The sequence below is a fragment of the Drosophila kikkawai genome, chromosome 2R (genome assembly GCF_030179895.1).
Source record: "Drosophila kikkawai strain 14028-0561.14 chromosome 2R, DkikHiC1v2, whole genome shotgun sequence".
Classification (NCBI taxonomy): domain Eukaryota; kingdom Metazoa; phylum Arthropoda; class Insecta; order Diptera; family Drosophilidae; genus Drosophila; species Drosophila kikkawai.
Window position 1 is genome coordinate 4,784,729 of NC_091729.1, and position 15,025 is coordinate 4,799,753.

Here is a 15,025-nt window from a genome sequence, read left to right on the forward strand (position 1 = left end):
GAAGACTCCTATCCTAGAAATCGAGGTTTGCGATTTTTTATGATTCAAATTTAGTTAACAGCTAAGCGAAAGGTTATGAAGTTTAGCTAAGAGACAGAATCTAAAATTGCTCGGCAAGGCATAAATGCTCCAATTCTATTTCTTACGTATATAATAGCAGTCGAAAGCAACACATAGTCAATCGGCATAGTATTTGAGGCTTTGGGTAGAGGGCTTGATAAGTGATGATCAGGATGAGATGATGCTTGAGAACATAATGCTGAAGTATATGGTAATGGCTGAGCGCTCGAGGATGGCTCGCATGATGGAGATGAAAATGAGATTGATGGTGCGGATGGGTTATGATTCATGTGTGTATCATATTCTTCCTTCAAAGTGAACGGACGTGTTTTTTTCTTGCGCTCCCGATTTGTGTAGAATTTGTCTATAAACCTCCGGGGTTTACTAACATTTAATATTTGGTGTTTCTAATAATTCCCGTTTACTTCGCGTGGGCATGCTACTTGTTTATTTTGTGCTATTTAATTCAATTTTAATTGCATTTTAGTTTGGGCTGCTGCGGTTGCTTTGCATTTTGCTCTTTTTGCATTCCCTTTTGTGCCTTTAGCGTTTGTTGTTGTTTGCGTTGCCGCGACAGCTATAAACGGTTCTACTCAGTGCTTATCTCTCGCTCTCCTGCTCTTTGCCCCCCCGCTCATTAAGTGCCGCTGCATTTAATCCCTTGCGCCCTCTCTTAAATAGTGGAAGTACAGTGGTAAGTCCTTATAATGTCCCATAATATGGTCTGCTTCGCCAAAAATTGTAAGAAAAATATTACTTACGGTGAACTCACCATCACCTGTTGGCTGTGAGACAATATAGTACATGCCATTGCATTGTGCCAGTGCATTGGCGTTGTTGAACGGACAGTAGATGACGTGGCCAAAAATATCGGCGTACGTTACTGCTGCGAGGCCTGCCGCGAGGTGGAGAGGGAAATGATGTCTTTTATGCGGCAAACCAGGGGTGGTTTTAAAGAGCTATTATTGAGTTTTCGCAAAACTCAAGATATGCTCTTGGCGCTGGATACTCAATTTAATAGCCTCAAGCTGTTAAATGAGTCTCCTAGACGCAAAAAAACCGCAACTGGTGGGCAGCATATTGGCGGATCCCAGCCACCAGTGATAGGCACTGCACAGCAGCCTCCCTCGACTCTGCCCCCGACCCCGGGACAAATTACAAGAATCCTGAGATCGAGCGCTAAAAAAGATTCGGTATCCGAATGCGTCGCGGGTGCGACCGTGCCCCCGGTGTTGCCCAGTTCCGTTTTGTCCACTGGGGGGTCCCAACTGTTGTCTCAGCCCTCTCAGAGCCCTAATCCCAGTCCCTGCCAGCCTATCAGGCCCGGACTATCGGCCGAAAGTGGTATGGTGGGTCAGCCTGTCGTGCCAAAATCCCTTTTGGCAATTCCACCTACGAAACAGTTATTTGTTTCGCGGCTTTCCCCTGATCAGACATCGGAAGATGTCATAGCTTTTATCCAAAGCAATGTAAAAGTCGTTAAAGAAAAAATTAAGGTGGAAAAATTTAAATTTTCTTATCCAAGGAACATTTCGTCTTTCAAGAGAAATGTTCCTGACGAAGTCTTTGGCACTCTATTCTCTGCCCAAACCTGGCCACAGTATGTGGTTGTCAAAGAGTTTGAAGGTAAGAAAAAAAAAAAGCGGCCTGTAGGAATTACTCTTCCTAGGCCAGATTTGCCCAATGCTCCTTCTACGTCCTTCAATTCCGTCCCAAAAAACTAACCAGTTCCCTTGGTATTTCCTATCAGAATGCAAGAGGCTTACGCAGTAAGCTTCCTAAATTGTATTCTGACAGCGTCGCATTTGCTTCCCAAGTTATTGTATTCACAGAAACCTGGTTAAAGCCGGAGATTCTGAGCTCCGAAGTTTTTCCAGCTGCGTTCACAGTATACCGGCTAGATCGGCCTATCAGACGTGGGGGAGGTGTCCTTATAGCGGTCGACTCCACTCTCACGGTCCTTTTTAAAATAAACTGTTCGGCTGGGGGGGGGAAGTCTTCCTTCAGTTTCCAGATAAGCACAAGAATTATTAGTCAAACAAATCACTCCCGCGCCGCAGTCGGAAACACCAAAGAAATCACCACCAAAATGAAGAGAAATACGAAAAAGTAGGAGGCCCGGGGGCGTGGTTACTCTCAGTGTTAAACGACCGTGGACGTGGTCTTCTTTATTTGATGTCGTAAAAGGAACTAATTTACAAGTTGGAGTGAGAGATCAGAACCGCCGATCGCCCAGAGTCGAAAGCCTCCGCTGGAAGAGCGAGAGAGCAAGCTGCGCAAGAGCGCAAGCTGAGAGCGAGAGCGCGCTGAGGAGCTTTGCAGAAGCGGGAGCGCTTCGGAGTCGCGCGGGGGGGAAACGAAAGCTCCTGACCTGAACATTCCGCCCCCCTTGCAATCACTATGGGTTGCAATAAAGTCTGCTCCTCATTACGGCGTGTGACAGGCCCCGGACAGGACCCATCCAAATACGGATCGGAGTGCGGACGCGCACGTGAGGCTCCACTTTGAAAACGAGGTCGAGCCGGACATGGGCGTTCGTTTTCGAGCCGACGGTGGCTGAACAGATCTGTTCAGCACCCACAAAGAAGTTGCCAGCGACGCGCCAATGCAGCTCATAGGCGTGCATGGGTCGATGAGCGCTGCTGTGTCGAACACTCGCGTCCCGGTGTCAATCCGCACCAGAGCGGTCGGGAGGAGGTTCACGCTGTGTCGCTGAAGCAATGTGGCCAGTGAAGGCCCTGTCGGAACTCCCTGCGTGGCGAATGCCGCGGTTCGTGGAGAGGCCGACGAATGCCGTGGAGAGGTCGAAGCGTGGTGAAGTGAGGTCGAAGCGTAGTGAGCAGAAGCTGGAGCGCGACGAGAGGGCGGCGTCAACTGACGCGAACGGCGTAAATACAGCTGCTGCTCCTGCATATGCAGCAGTGTGTGGTGCTCTCCGTTGCGGTGGACTCCGTGGCAGACTCGGCAACGGTAGGAATTTGTACCTCGTGTACGTCTGCTCTCCATTTCGACGGCGCTACGTAGACGTGGGAACATTGTTTATAATCTGGAGTAGGATACAAAAAAAACGAATTAGTATGGAGTCGAAAATATGACTTAGAACTAGCGACAGCAGCAAACTACGGAGTGAGGATACGGCTAGTTATTGAGATTTTTCGGAGGTCGTCACCCGACCACACGCCCTGATGAGGCCGTGAGGATCAAGGAAAGGATTCATGTTCTTAATAGAACTGGATGCTGGAATTGGCCGCTTTTGGCTTAGGCAGGCATATTCAAGCGCAAAGTATCTGCGCTGTGTTATAATAATTAGGAGTCGCTCAGCCGTGGAAATCTCTGTGTTGGATAGCTGCAGCTCGCCTGGAATAGGTCGTTTTTGCGAGCGCTGGATGAAGCGCTGAACATAGGCGAAAACTCGTAGTGCCTTATCGAGCTTGGAGAACCGCTCAAGCATGTCCTGCTCCGGGCATGCTAAATGGCAACGTATGGGTCGCTTCCCGATGTCACAATAGTGGAATCAGTCCATAGAAAAGATTCTATACGACCGAAAGGAATCTGAGGCAGAATTGCAGTCCACAAGTCTGACAGAAGGACGGCTCCACACAGTTCTAGACGCGGGAGCGAGACGGTTTTTACCGGAGCGACTTTGGTCTTTGACGTTAGAAGATTTGATGAAATGATTCCATCACGCTGGATGCGAACGTAAATCGCTGCGCCATAAGCCTTTTGGGAGGCATCGCAGAAACCATGGATTTGGACTTGTACACCTGGTTGAAAATGTACCCACCGCGGGATGCGAACTTGGTGGAGGAAACTGTAGCTCCGAAGGAAATCATGCCAGCGATGTAGTAGTTCTGCAGGAAGAAACTCATCCCATTCGACGCTGGCTAACCAGATATCCTGCATCAGGATTTTGGCCTGAACCACAAATGGGGAGAGCCACCCAGCTGGGTCGAACAATTTCGCGATTTGGGATAAGACGTCGCATTTCGAATAGTTTGCCTGAATGGTGACCTCTGTTGGGACGAAATAGAACTCATCCGTCGTAGCGTTCCACCGTTCTCCCAATGTCTTGGTGGTGCTGACCTCTTCGAGATCAAGAAAATCAGTCGAAAGTAGATGCTCTTTAGGAAGTGCTTTAAGGAGTGCACGTTCATTCGATGTCCACTTGCGGAGAGGGAATCCAGCTGAGTCCAGAGCTGCTTGCAGCTCCCGAATGGCTAAAATAGCTTCAGCTTCTGTATGGGCCCCTGCTAGCACATCGTCGACATACATATAATTTGAGATTATATGCGACGTCCGTGGATATTGGGCGTTGACATCGTCAGACAATTGTTGCAATGTTCGTAGGGCCAGGAAAGGGGCACAATTCACTCCAAACGTGACCGTCTGAAGCTCGAAGTCGGATATATCCCCTTGGCCATTTCGAAAGAGAATCCTCTGAAACGGAGTGTGCTCTTGGTTTAGGAGAATTTGCCGATACATCTTGGTGATGTCGGCATTGAAAACAAATTTAAACGTCCGCCACTTCAGGATTTGAAGAGTGAGATCGGACTGCAGTACTGGCCCTAGATACAGAATGTCATTAAGGCTGTTCCCATTGGAAGAAGGACTGGATGCGTTGAAAACTACGCGAACTTTCGTGGTCGCACTTTCGGGCTTAAATACTGCATGATGGGGGAGATAGAAATTTATCTTGTCGGTATTCGGAGGCACCGGCTTCATATGTCCAAGATCGATATATTCTTGGATCACTGAGTCATAAGTGTCTTTGAGAGCGGGCTCCTTCTTCAAGCGAGTCTCATTCCTCAGAAATTGTGCGAGTGCGGAACTCCTGGAATGCCCCAAGTCAATGTGCTCTGAATCTTTGAAGGGCAGGGATACTATATATTTCCCGTCGCAGGATCTGGTAGTTGTTCGGACGAAAAAGTCTTCACACAACTTGTCCGTCTCCTTTACCAGTCTACATGGAAGGTCCTCCACCTCCCAAAATTTTGTGAGAAGTGTTTCCATGGTTGCTTCGGACTCTATGGATTGGATTGGCAAGAATATGCCGTAGAATTCGAATGTTAGACTTAGTTGTGGTCAATACCGTCAACTAAAATCGCCGAAGTAGAAATGTGAGACGGTAAAAACGAAGCGAATATGGATGGCAAGAATATGCCGCAGAACTAGGATGGTAGATGGTAGATGGTAGAATTAATCAATCTCAGAATTAACCAATAAAATTCAAATCGTAGATTTATTTGCTCCCAATACCGTCAACAAAATCGAAGAAGTAGAAATGTGAGACGGTCAAAACGAAACGAATATGGATGGCAAGAATATGCCGTAGACCTCGGATGGTAGATGTTGGATGGTGGAATTAACCAATCTCAGAATTGCAAGTAAATAAACTGGAAAAAAATTTACTTGACGTAGAAGCGACGATAATCGTAAATATTTGTAGTGGAGCCAATATTAATTGGAGCAAATGCGACGAGAATGGAAAATTTATTTGTAGTGGAGCCAATATTAATTGGAGCAAATGCGACGAGAATGGAAAATTTATTTGTACAAATAACTAATTGGTGGACGGAAATGCCGAGTTGTTTATTATTTTATTATTAAAAAAAATATATATATATGGAGTACCGTTGACAATTGAGGATGTTTATCGCGTGCAAAACAACTTTAAAAAGTATTAAATGAGCAATTAATTCGTTAATTATTAACAAAAATTATTAATTGTATGGAAAAAAGTAATTCGATCGGAATGGTGGGATCGGAACACCTGACACCTTTTTTCTCAATTCAATGTTCGTTGTAAAGAATGTAAAGCTCTTGGTTATGTATGTATGTATGTATATAGCGCGCCAATAAAATGCAGAAAAAAGACGGACACTGGCTTATAAAATTTTGTTTTAATATTTTATTCTTTATTTATTATGGTTTATTTTCTTGGTTCTTTTTTCTTTTTTAAAAATGTTGTATGTCAATGTATGTGGAATGTATGTGCATATGTGTATGAGGATGAAAATATAATGTGTAATATATATATATTATATGGAGAAAATATATTCTGGATTTATAATATAATAATATGTATGTATATATATGGATGATAGCGGACTGTATTTTGACTATTAGCAATGTTTTATTATGGAATTTTATTTTCTATCGTGCTTAATAAAGTAAGCCGATATGTATGGACATATGTATGTAATTTTTATTCTTGTGTCGGAACCGTTTTGTACATTGATGTACGGATAAATGCCATTATGTAGAGGAAAGCGGACGAAAAAGAATATGGCGACGTTTAAAACGGAGACGGATTGAAAAAATTTGCCAATTTTATGGAATGGAAAATAGGAAATGGAAAATTCCTCCACTGCCGTTGTCAGGAAAACTCGCTCTTGGAGTCGACACGGAAATTAATCTTGCAGCAGAGTGACCGAAATTAATTGTTCGGACTACTGCTGAAGACCGGCAGTGAGGGGGCGACGGAATAATTCGTACTTATCTTTGGAAATATGAAATGCCGAGAACTGCTGGTGAAGCGGAGTTGGAAAATCGAAAATCCAAAAAATCCGGAAATCCAAAAATCCAAGATCCGGCTCGAAGGATCAAAATGTTCGGCTGGGGGGGGAAGTCTTCCTTCAGTTTCCAGATAAGCACAAGAATTATTAGTCAAACAAATCACTCCCGCGCCGCAGTCGGAAACACCAAAGAAATCACCACCAAAATGAAGAGAAATACGAAAAAGTAGGAGGCCCGGGGGCGTGGTTACTCTCAGTGTTAAACGACCGTGGACGTGGTCTTCTTTATTTGATGTCGTAAAAGGAACTAATTTACAAGTTGGAGTGAGAGATCAGAACCGCCGATCGCCCAGAGTCGAAAGCCTCCGCTGGAAGAGCGAGAGAGCAAGCTGCGCAAGAGCGCAAGCTGAGAGCGAGAGCGCGCTGAGGAGCTTTGCAGAAGCGGGAGCGCTTCGGAGTCGCGCGGGGGGGAAACGAAAGCTCCTGACCTGAACATAAACTATCTAATGTTCTTAGGGTTACATCTGGCGTACCGCAAGGGAGTCATTTGGGTCCCCTAATGTTTACATTATTTATCAATTATCTGCCCAAAGGTTTGACCAAATCCAGAGTACTACATATGTACGCTGACGACGTCAAACTTTGTGTGCAATATAACTACGCTTCTTGCCAGTCAGACTTCCAAACAGATCTTAAAAATTTTCAAATATGGTGCCGCGTGAACTTATTAAACTTAAATGGCTCTAAATGCAAGCTAATGACATTCTCCCGTGTCGTTCCTAAGCCTGCAACTTATACGCTGAACTGCTGCTCTTTGGAAAAAATTAATATAGTTGATAATTTGGCTGTCCGTCTGGATCCTAAGCTTGACTTTATCAATCTTATTTAGTGCATGGTGAATAAAGCCAGGGGTGTGCTTGGTTTCATTAAACGGTGGTCGAAGGAATTCAATGACCCCTATGTTACAAAATCTTTATATACTTCACTTGTTCGTCCTATCTTAGAATACGGATCCTGCGTTTGGAGCCCTCAGCATATAAGCATATAATCGGTTCAAAAGAACTTCTTACTTGTTGCTTTACGCGTTTTTAACTGGGATGCAAACCAGAGGTTACCGTCTTATTCTAGTAGACTCTTACTAATTAACTTACCCTCTTACCATGCTAGGTATTACATTATTATATAATTTAATCCGTGGTGACGTGAAAAGTGCTGACTTGCTGGGTCAGCTAAATTTTCACATACCAATAAGGAACACTTGATCCTTTTTACCATTAGTTTTGCCCCACTGTAGAACATCCTTTGAACTGCATGAACCCTTTAGAGTCCTCTGTGCGAATTATAACGATTTGTACACAATAATATCTAACGTTGATAGCCTCCCAAAACTAAAAACTTCAATCTTAACCTACTTACGCATGCAAGCAACCAATCCGGCAGTACGAAACTACTACTGTTTCCCCGCATCCTTTTTTTTAAGTCCTTCACGTTTACTAATTGCTAACAGAACAAGCACGTGCTTGGTGTCGCAAGTTCCACTTGATATTGTAATAGGCCGATACCTTAACGGCTACACCGATAGCTTAACACTGATACCGATACTTGTACACCGATACCTATTCTGTTAAGCCTATGTAAAATAACATGAGTCTGGAAGCGCATCGCTAATTCTTCCATTCTGTGTGTCGGCGTAAAAGGAAGAAGTCGTGTAATAAAGAAATCATAGTGAAAGTATTTTCTGTCTACCACAAATTCAGAAGTGGTCAAATCTACGCCATGAATGAAGCAAATTTAAACGCATTTTCGGTCATCCAGCTAAAAAGATGGCTTTCAGCGTTGGGTTTGTCAACCCAAGGTGCAAAAGCCGAGTTGATGGCCCGTCTAGGGCAAATACCGTTTGAAATTCGAGGCCAAGTACCAGACGAAGAAACCGGCCAGAATTTCGGAGAAGATGAGATGACGCCGCCGGCACTGGACTCCAGTTGGTCAACACCGATCCTGAAAATCCAGGGCAAGCGACGTCGCAGGAAGGCGCTTCCGAGAATGTTCCAGAGCATGACGAACTTCTTGGAATCATCGCGCAGCTGCGGGCAGCAATTATTGCACAGCAAAATGCGTTGCACCGAGCAGAAGAGCGCGGCGCCATACAGCAACAACAAATCGAGGAGCTCAACGCCATCCAACAAATACAAATGCAACAGCAAGAAGAGACACGCATCGACACACACACACAACAGCAAGAAGAGGCGCGCGACGCCATACAAATACAACAAGATCAGGCAGTCGGCAACAGCGGAAATTTGAGCGTCCCTGTGGACCCAATTGGAACTTTACTGAGTGGCAACACCGGCAATGTGAACGTCCCAGAATTCACCATCAGAAACGGACTATGTGGCAACGCCGACGACAACCAGGGAAAGAGACCATTTACCAGGGCTGGATCAGCGGCATCACTCTCTTATGCCAAGGAAGCTGCCATCGACTTCGAAGGAAATATTTGCGCACGCAACTGGGTGAATCACATTAAAAACATAGGACAGATCTACCATCTAAATGATGACTGCCTACGAATGTTACTCGTTACCAAATTAAGGGGGGGGTAAGGTTAATTCGGTGCAAAAAAGGACACTTTTTAAATTATTGTGGGGGAACGGCTAAAGTTAGCTTAATGAATTAAATACTATATAATAACACAACATTTGAATAATTTTTGATAAATTTTTTTTAGAAAAATATTTAGAGGTAGAGAAGTTATAGGGAATCTCCCAAATCGCCTCCAAAAAAAATTGTTTTGCGGTGTACATCCTAACAGTCCACAGGATCATCCGATCTAAAAAAATTATACCTCATTCATTAAAGGATAAGTGTCCCGAGGTATTCAGGAAGCGTTTTTTTTTTAGTTTTTTTGTGATTTTTTAGGAAATTTGAAAGTCAAAAACCCGATTTTTGACTAAAAAAAAAACGTTATTTCTTAATTTAAAAATATATAAAAATTAAAAATTAAAAAAAGGACGACGTGAACACCTGAGGAATTAGTTAAAGAATGTGTGTGCCAAATTTCAAATCGATCGGTCCAGTAGTTTTTCTGTAATCGTGTACACCGATTTGAAAAATTGAATTTTTCGGGAGAGCGCTTTAAACTTTGTGATTCCCATGCATTGAACACCAACCGACCTTCGTTCAACTCCGCATAACTTCGTCAATTTTACTCTGATCGATGTAAAACTTGGACACAATATTCTTAAGATGTTGAACTTTAAAAATAAAAAATAAAAAAAAATTTACGATAAAAAAAATTAAAACCTTACCCCCCCCTTAAAAGGCAATGCACAGCGTTGGCTACACGCCAACCCAACTCGAATGCTGGAGTCTTTCGACAGGCTGTGCGAGCAACTAATCGTTGTATTTGGAGAAACAGCGTCCAAGTCAGAGCTGCGTCGAAAGTTTGAGCAACGCAAATGGCAAAGGAACGAGCGTTTTACAATGTATTTCGAAGAGAAGGTAATGATGTCCCAAACCATCAACATGGATATGGAGGAGCTGCTGGAGCAACTCATCGAGGGAATACCGTCGGCGAGCTTGCGTGATCAAGCCCGCATCCAAAGGTTAGCCAATCCGGAGCAAATGCTACTAGCATTCGCCAATGTACGCCTTCCGCAACAAGCCGGAGTCTACGCACCGAAGAAGTCAATGTCGGCGGCGGCGGACGTCAACAACCTGCGCTGCAGGAACTGCAACTCTAAAGGCCATTTCGCCAAAGACTGCCGCAAGCCAGCAGGGCAACAATAGCAGAAACGTTCACGACTATATAAGACGGTTACAAATTTTTTTCGTTTCTTTCAATAATTTACCTATTGTTGCAGAATGTCTCATAGATTCAGGAAGCGCGATCTCATTCATTAAGCAGTCAAGAATTCCATGTGAAGTAGCATTAAAAGCAGTTGATCAAGTGTATCATGGGCTAAACAAAAGCCAACTTAAAGTTTTTGGAAAAACATTTTGTTTCATTTTAAAAGGAAAAATAAAGATTAAATTTGAGATGATTGTCGTCGCTAATGAATCAATGAGACACGATGTAGTTCTGGGAAGGGATTTTATGAATCAATATGGTCTGAGCATGAATCTAGACACCCTCAACATAAATAGAGATATTAATAATACGATTGAAGCACATGGGGAAAAGGATCAGCAACTAGCAACCGCCGTAGTAGCCAATTGCGACTCCAGCGAAACTGTATTAGAAAATGAAATTGTTATGAAAAAACTGTTAGGAAATTCAACTGTTATGGAAAATGAAACTGTTACGGAAAAATTTTTAGAAAATGAAACTGTTAGGGAAAAATTTTTAGAAAATGAAACTGTTAGGGAAAAATCTTTAGAAAATTAAACTGTTAGGGAAAAATTTTTTGAAAATGCGACTGTTACGGAAAAATCTTTAGAAAATGAAACTGTTAGGGAAAAATTTTTTGAAAATGCGACTGTTACGGAAAAATTTTTAGAAAATGAATCTACTGAAGAAAAATTATTAGAAAAGTCAACTATTATGGGAAAATTACTAGGAGGTGTAAATGTCGAAAGAAATTTTAGAGAACATGAAAGACATCACGGAAAAAGTGTAGAGAGCGATACTATTAATGAAAAAACAGAAATTTTAGCAGACGATTTTGAAACTGAGATGCTAAACATTAGCGTAGTTGATGATCAATTTTCAGACTACAACTGTGGGTGCGATGTAAGCTATGAAACGAAGTGCAAATTTATTAAGATGTTTGAAGAGTCATATGTTAACGCAAGGAGACCAGATACTCCGTTTACCAGATGCGAGATGAAAATTTGTTTAGAGAAATCCAAACCTTTCAGTTGCTCACCTAGGCGACTTTCTTTTAGTGAAAAGGAGCAGCTTCAGAAATTATTAGACGAATATTTAGACAAAGGCATAATAAGAAACAGTGATTCAGAATATGCTTCTCCCATTGTACTGGTCAAGAAAAAAACAGGAGATTTGCGTTTATGCATAGACTACCGAAAATTGAACAAAGTTTTGATAAAGGACAATTATCCGTTGCCCTTAATAGATGATCTTTTAGACAAGTTAGTGAACAAAAAAGTGTTTTCAAAGCTCGACTTAAAAAATGGATATTTTCACGTATTCGTTGGCGATGATTCAGTTAAATATACATCATTCGTAACTCCATTAGGGCAACTTGAATTTTTAAGGATGCCTATGGGTATCAAGAATGCATCAGCAGTATTTCAGCGCTTTGTAAACAAAATTTTTGCTGATTTAATACGCGAAAACAAGGTCATAGTATACATGTAGAGTTTGTATTATATAGTTTATTTAGATATATTAAGTAAGGCTGAGATGGATTACAAAAGTGTGGGAATAACATAAACTTTTAACAACTTTCTTTGATTTGACAACTGTAGGCGACTTTAGCAACTTTGACAACTGATATTTAACTTCATACGACTTTAGTAGCTTTCTTAACAATTTAATGAAATAACTCCGGAAAACACGACTGCTCCTTACGACTTCTCTCAGCGACTGCCTCTCTTCTCGTCGCGTCACTCTGCAACTCTCCCTCTTGGACTCGCTGCTCTCATGATCGGCTGATTGCCATTCGCAACGACGCAAAATGTGTACTCGCTGCCAGACTGTACCTCAATACCTTACACTCGGCCCTCCTGCTCATCTTCATCTGACCCAGATGAAGCCAACTCGTCGTCGTTATCGGCTATGTACCTCCATAGCTTCATGTTATCGCAGCTGGTACTTGTTAAGTTTGACCCTTCGACTTGGGCTGCTTTTCGAACGTCGTACCGGCCATTTCGCTTTATTTGGACGACTTCGTACGGTCCTAAATACGGACTAGCCAGCTTTCTTCCTGCGACAAATTGAGTCCTCTTGATTGCGACGAGATCACCCAACCTGTAGATATGAGCACGCTTGCGCTTTTTGTCGTAGTTTCGCTTATATACCTGCTGGGCCTCTTCGATGTTCTTTTTGGCTTCGTCTCGCATTTGTTGTCGCTCAAGATTAAACTGAGAAACAAACTCTTCATTGAGAATCTCTTGTAGACGCTCTTCTGCCTGGCTGTACATTTTTGTGCCAAACAATAGCTCAAACTGCGACAGCTTTGTTGAGGAGTTAACATGTGAGTTAATTGCCTTTTGCACCTGAGGCACATATTTGAACCACTTGCTAGGTTCTTCTGCGGATATTTTGGCGATGACAGCAAGAATCGATCTGTTAATACGCTCGACTTGGTCGTTTCCACGAGATACTCCTGTAGTAGAGCAAATGTGTTCCACTTTGTTGGTATTCAGCCACTCATCAAACGCTTCCGATGTAAAAGCCGAACCACGATCGCTGACAACTCGCTTTGGAAATCCAAATACGTTCGACCATTCATTGAACCTCCTGATGACCTCTTCCTGTCCTGTTGTTTTCGTCGGGTAGAGCCACACAAACTTGGCGAAGCCATCCACAATTGCCAGTATATATTTGTACTGCTTCGATGTGGCGTCCATTGGTCCCAAGTGGTCGATTTGTACTGTGTGCAACGGCATATCTCCTTTGGCAATGCAGTGTAAGAGCCCTTCTTGCTTTCCCAGCTTCTTACTGTAAATAATGCATTTAATACAGTTGGCTATAAACTCTGTTACCTTCCGCTCCAGGTGGGGGATCCAAAACTGCTGCTTTACGGAATGAACCGTTTTTTGAACTGCAAAGTGGTCGGCTTCGTGTGATTCTCCAATGACATCTCTTTCCATTGATTTCGGCACAACTATAAGATCGTTGCCTTCAACTGTTCGGTATAGAATATCGCCTTTCATCCAAATTCAATTTTAAGGAAAGACGTGATATATCTTCGTTTAAAATTACAATTTCTGACCAACTATTTTCAAAGGCTCTTGATCCTTCTGTGTGGCCTAAGCATGCAATTGTTCATGAATTCGAACACAAAAGTACTCCTCGTGCTCGCGGGCCTCAAACTCCCTCAACTAGGCCTCCAAAAAACTAATAGACTCTTTTGTTCTTCACTATCAGAATGTTCGTAGTTTACTTGGCAAGCTCAGTAGGCTGCACGTCAATAGTGTCTCTTTCGATGCCAATGTTATTGTCTTTACAGAAACATGGCTCAACTCCTCTGTGTCTGACTCTGAGATTTTTTCAGGGAACTATGCCATCTTTAGACGTGATCGTCCTATACGGACAGGCGGTGGTGTTCTCATTGCGGTTAAATCCGATCTGGTTTCCAATATCATTTCTAAAACTGACACTGATATAGAGTTTGTGGCGGTTCGCATCCAGGTTTACGATTATTCTATCTACGTTTCATGCTCGTATATTCCACCTAGGTCTGACACTGATATTTATATGCAGCATTTATCCTTAATTCAAGAAATTCATTCTTCCCTTGGTATTAATGACCACCTTATCGTCACGGGTGATTTTAATCTACCCTCCATTTCCTGGATGCCCTTACCTGATTCAAATGTTCTTGTTCCCACCTCACCCCACGATTTAATTCATGGTCTCATTGACCATTCATTGGGACAATTAAATTTTGTTAGGAACTGCAGTAATAACGTCTTAGACCTCATCTTTGTCTCTGAGTTTGCCAATGCCTACGTCACTAGAATTGACCCTCTTTCTAGTCCTGAGGACGCTTATCATCCCACTTTGGAGCTAACCCTCGAAGCCTCCACACCATTATTATTGTGTCCGGAAGCTGAGCCTGCAACGTTTCGTTGCTTTCGAAAAGCTAAGTTTACAGAAATGAACCACCACTTATCCTTAACGGATTGGACTTTCTTGAACTCCACAGAGGATCCCTCAGACATTGTTAAGCGTTTCTATGAAATAATGTACTCAGTTTTCGACATGTATGTCCCTTCATTTCCCTCACCAGAAGTTTCTTATAAGCCCCCTTGGTTTTCTCGTCGGCTTTCATATCTAAAAAATCTGAAATCCAGACTGTTTAAAAAGTATAGCAAATCTGGTCTTCAAGTCGACCATTCGAGATATTTAACTGCTCGTACAAATTTCCTAGCACACAATTCTGAATGCTACAGAAACCACTTAAATCGGTGCAAAATTGAGTTTCAGGCTGACCCGAAGCAATTTTACGCTTTTGTAAACTCGAAACGGAAATCTCAACAATTTCCTTCATGTCTTCATTTCGATAATGCCTCCGCTTCCAATGAGCCTGATATCGCGAACCTGTTCGCAAAGTTCTTCCAGACTACATACTCACAAACTAATTTCGATAATAACTCAGAGTATTCTTTTCCACTCCCGCATTCCAATTGCATTTTTATGCCTGTAATCAGCGAAGATTATGTTCTTCATAATCTTAGAACAATCAAACTTTCCTTTTCCTCTGGTCCAGATCTTGTACCTAGCTGTGTTCTGAGAAATTGTGCCAGCTCATTATGTAGAC

At 42.7% G+C, this 15,025-nt stretch overlaps 1 protein-coding gene across 1 annotated transcript; it reads right to left on the minus strand.

The window, feature by feature from the left end:
• Positions 1-2,728: 2,728 nt before the first annotated feature.
• On the minus strand, positions 2,729-8,632 carry LOC138928076 (uncharacterized). Its single transcript, XM_070284359.1, has 4 exons — positions 8,494-8,632; positions 3,600-5,084; positions 3,230-3,528; positions 2,729-3,076 (listed from the first exon to the last, which is right to left on the minus strand). The coding sequence occupies exons 1-4, from the start codon at positions 8,630-8,632 to the stop codon at positions 2,729-2,731; spliced, it is 2,271 nt and encodes a 756-aa protein (XP_070140460.1).
• Between the last annotated feature and the right edge of the window lie 6,393 nt (positions 8,633-15,025).

What these genes read in the sequence shown, in the direction of transcription:
- LOC138928076 (XM_070284359.1), bottom strand. Translation starts at nt 8,632, where the DNA reads ATGCTCTGGAACATTCTCGGAAGCGCCTTCCTGCGACGTCGCTTGCCC. An exon ending in CTGGCCGGTTTCTTCGTCTG is followed by an intron (nt 5,085 to 8,493) that starts GTACTTGGCCTC and finishes TCCAATCCATAG; the next exon opens with AGTCCGAAGCAACCATGGAA. An exon ending in GCCTCAGATTCCTTTCGGTC is followed by an intron (nt 3,529 to 3,599) that starts GTATAGAATCTT and finishes GTTGCCATTTAG; the next exon opens with CATGCCCGGAGCAGGACATG.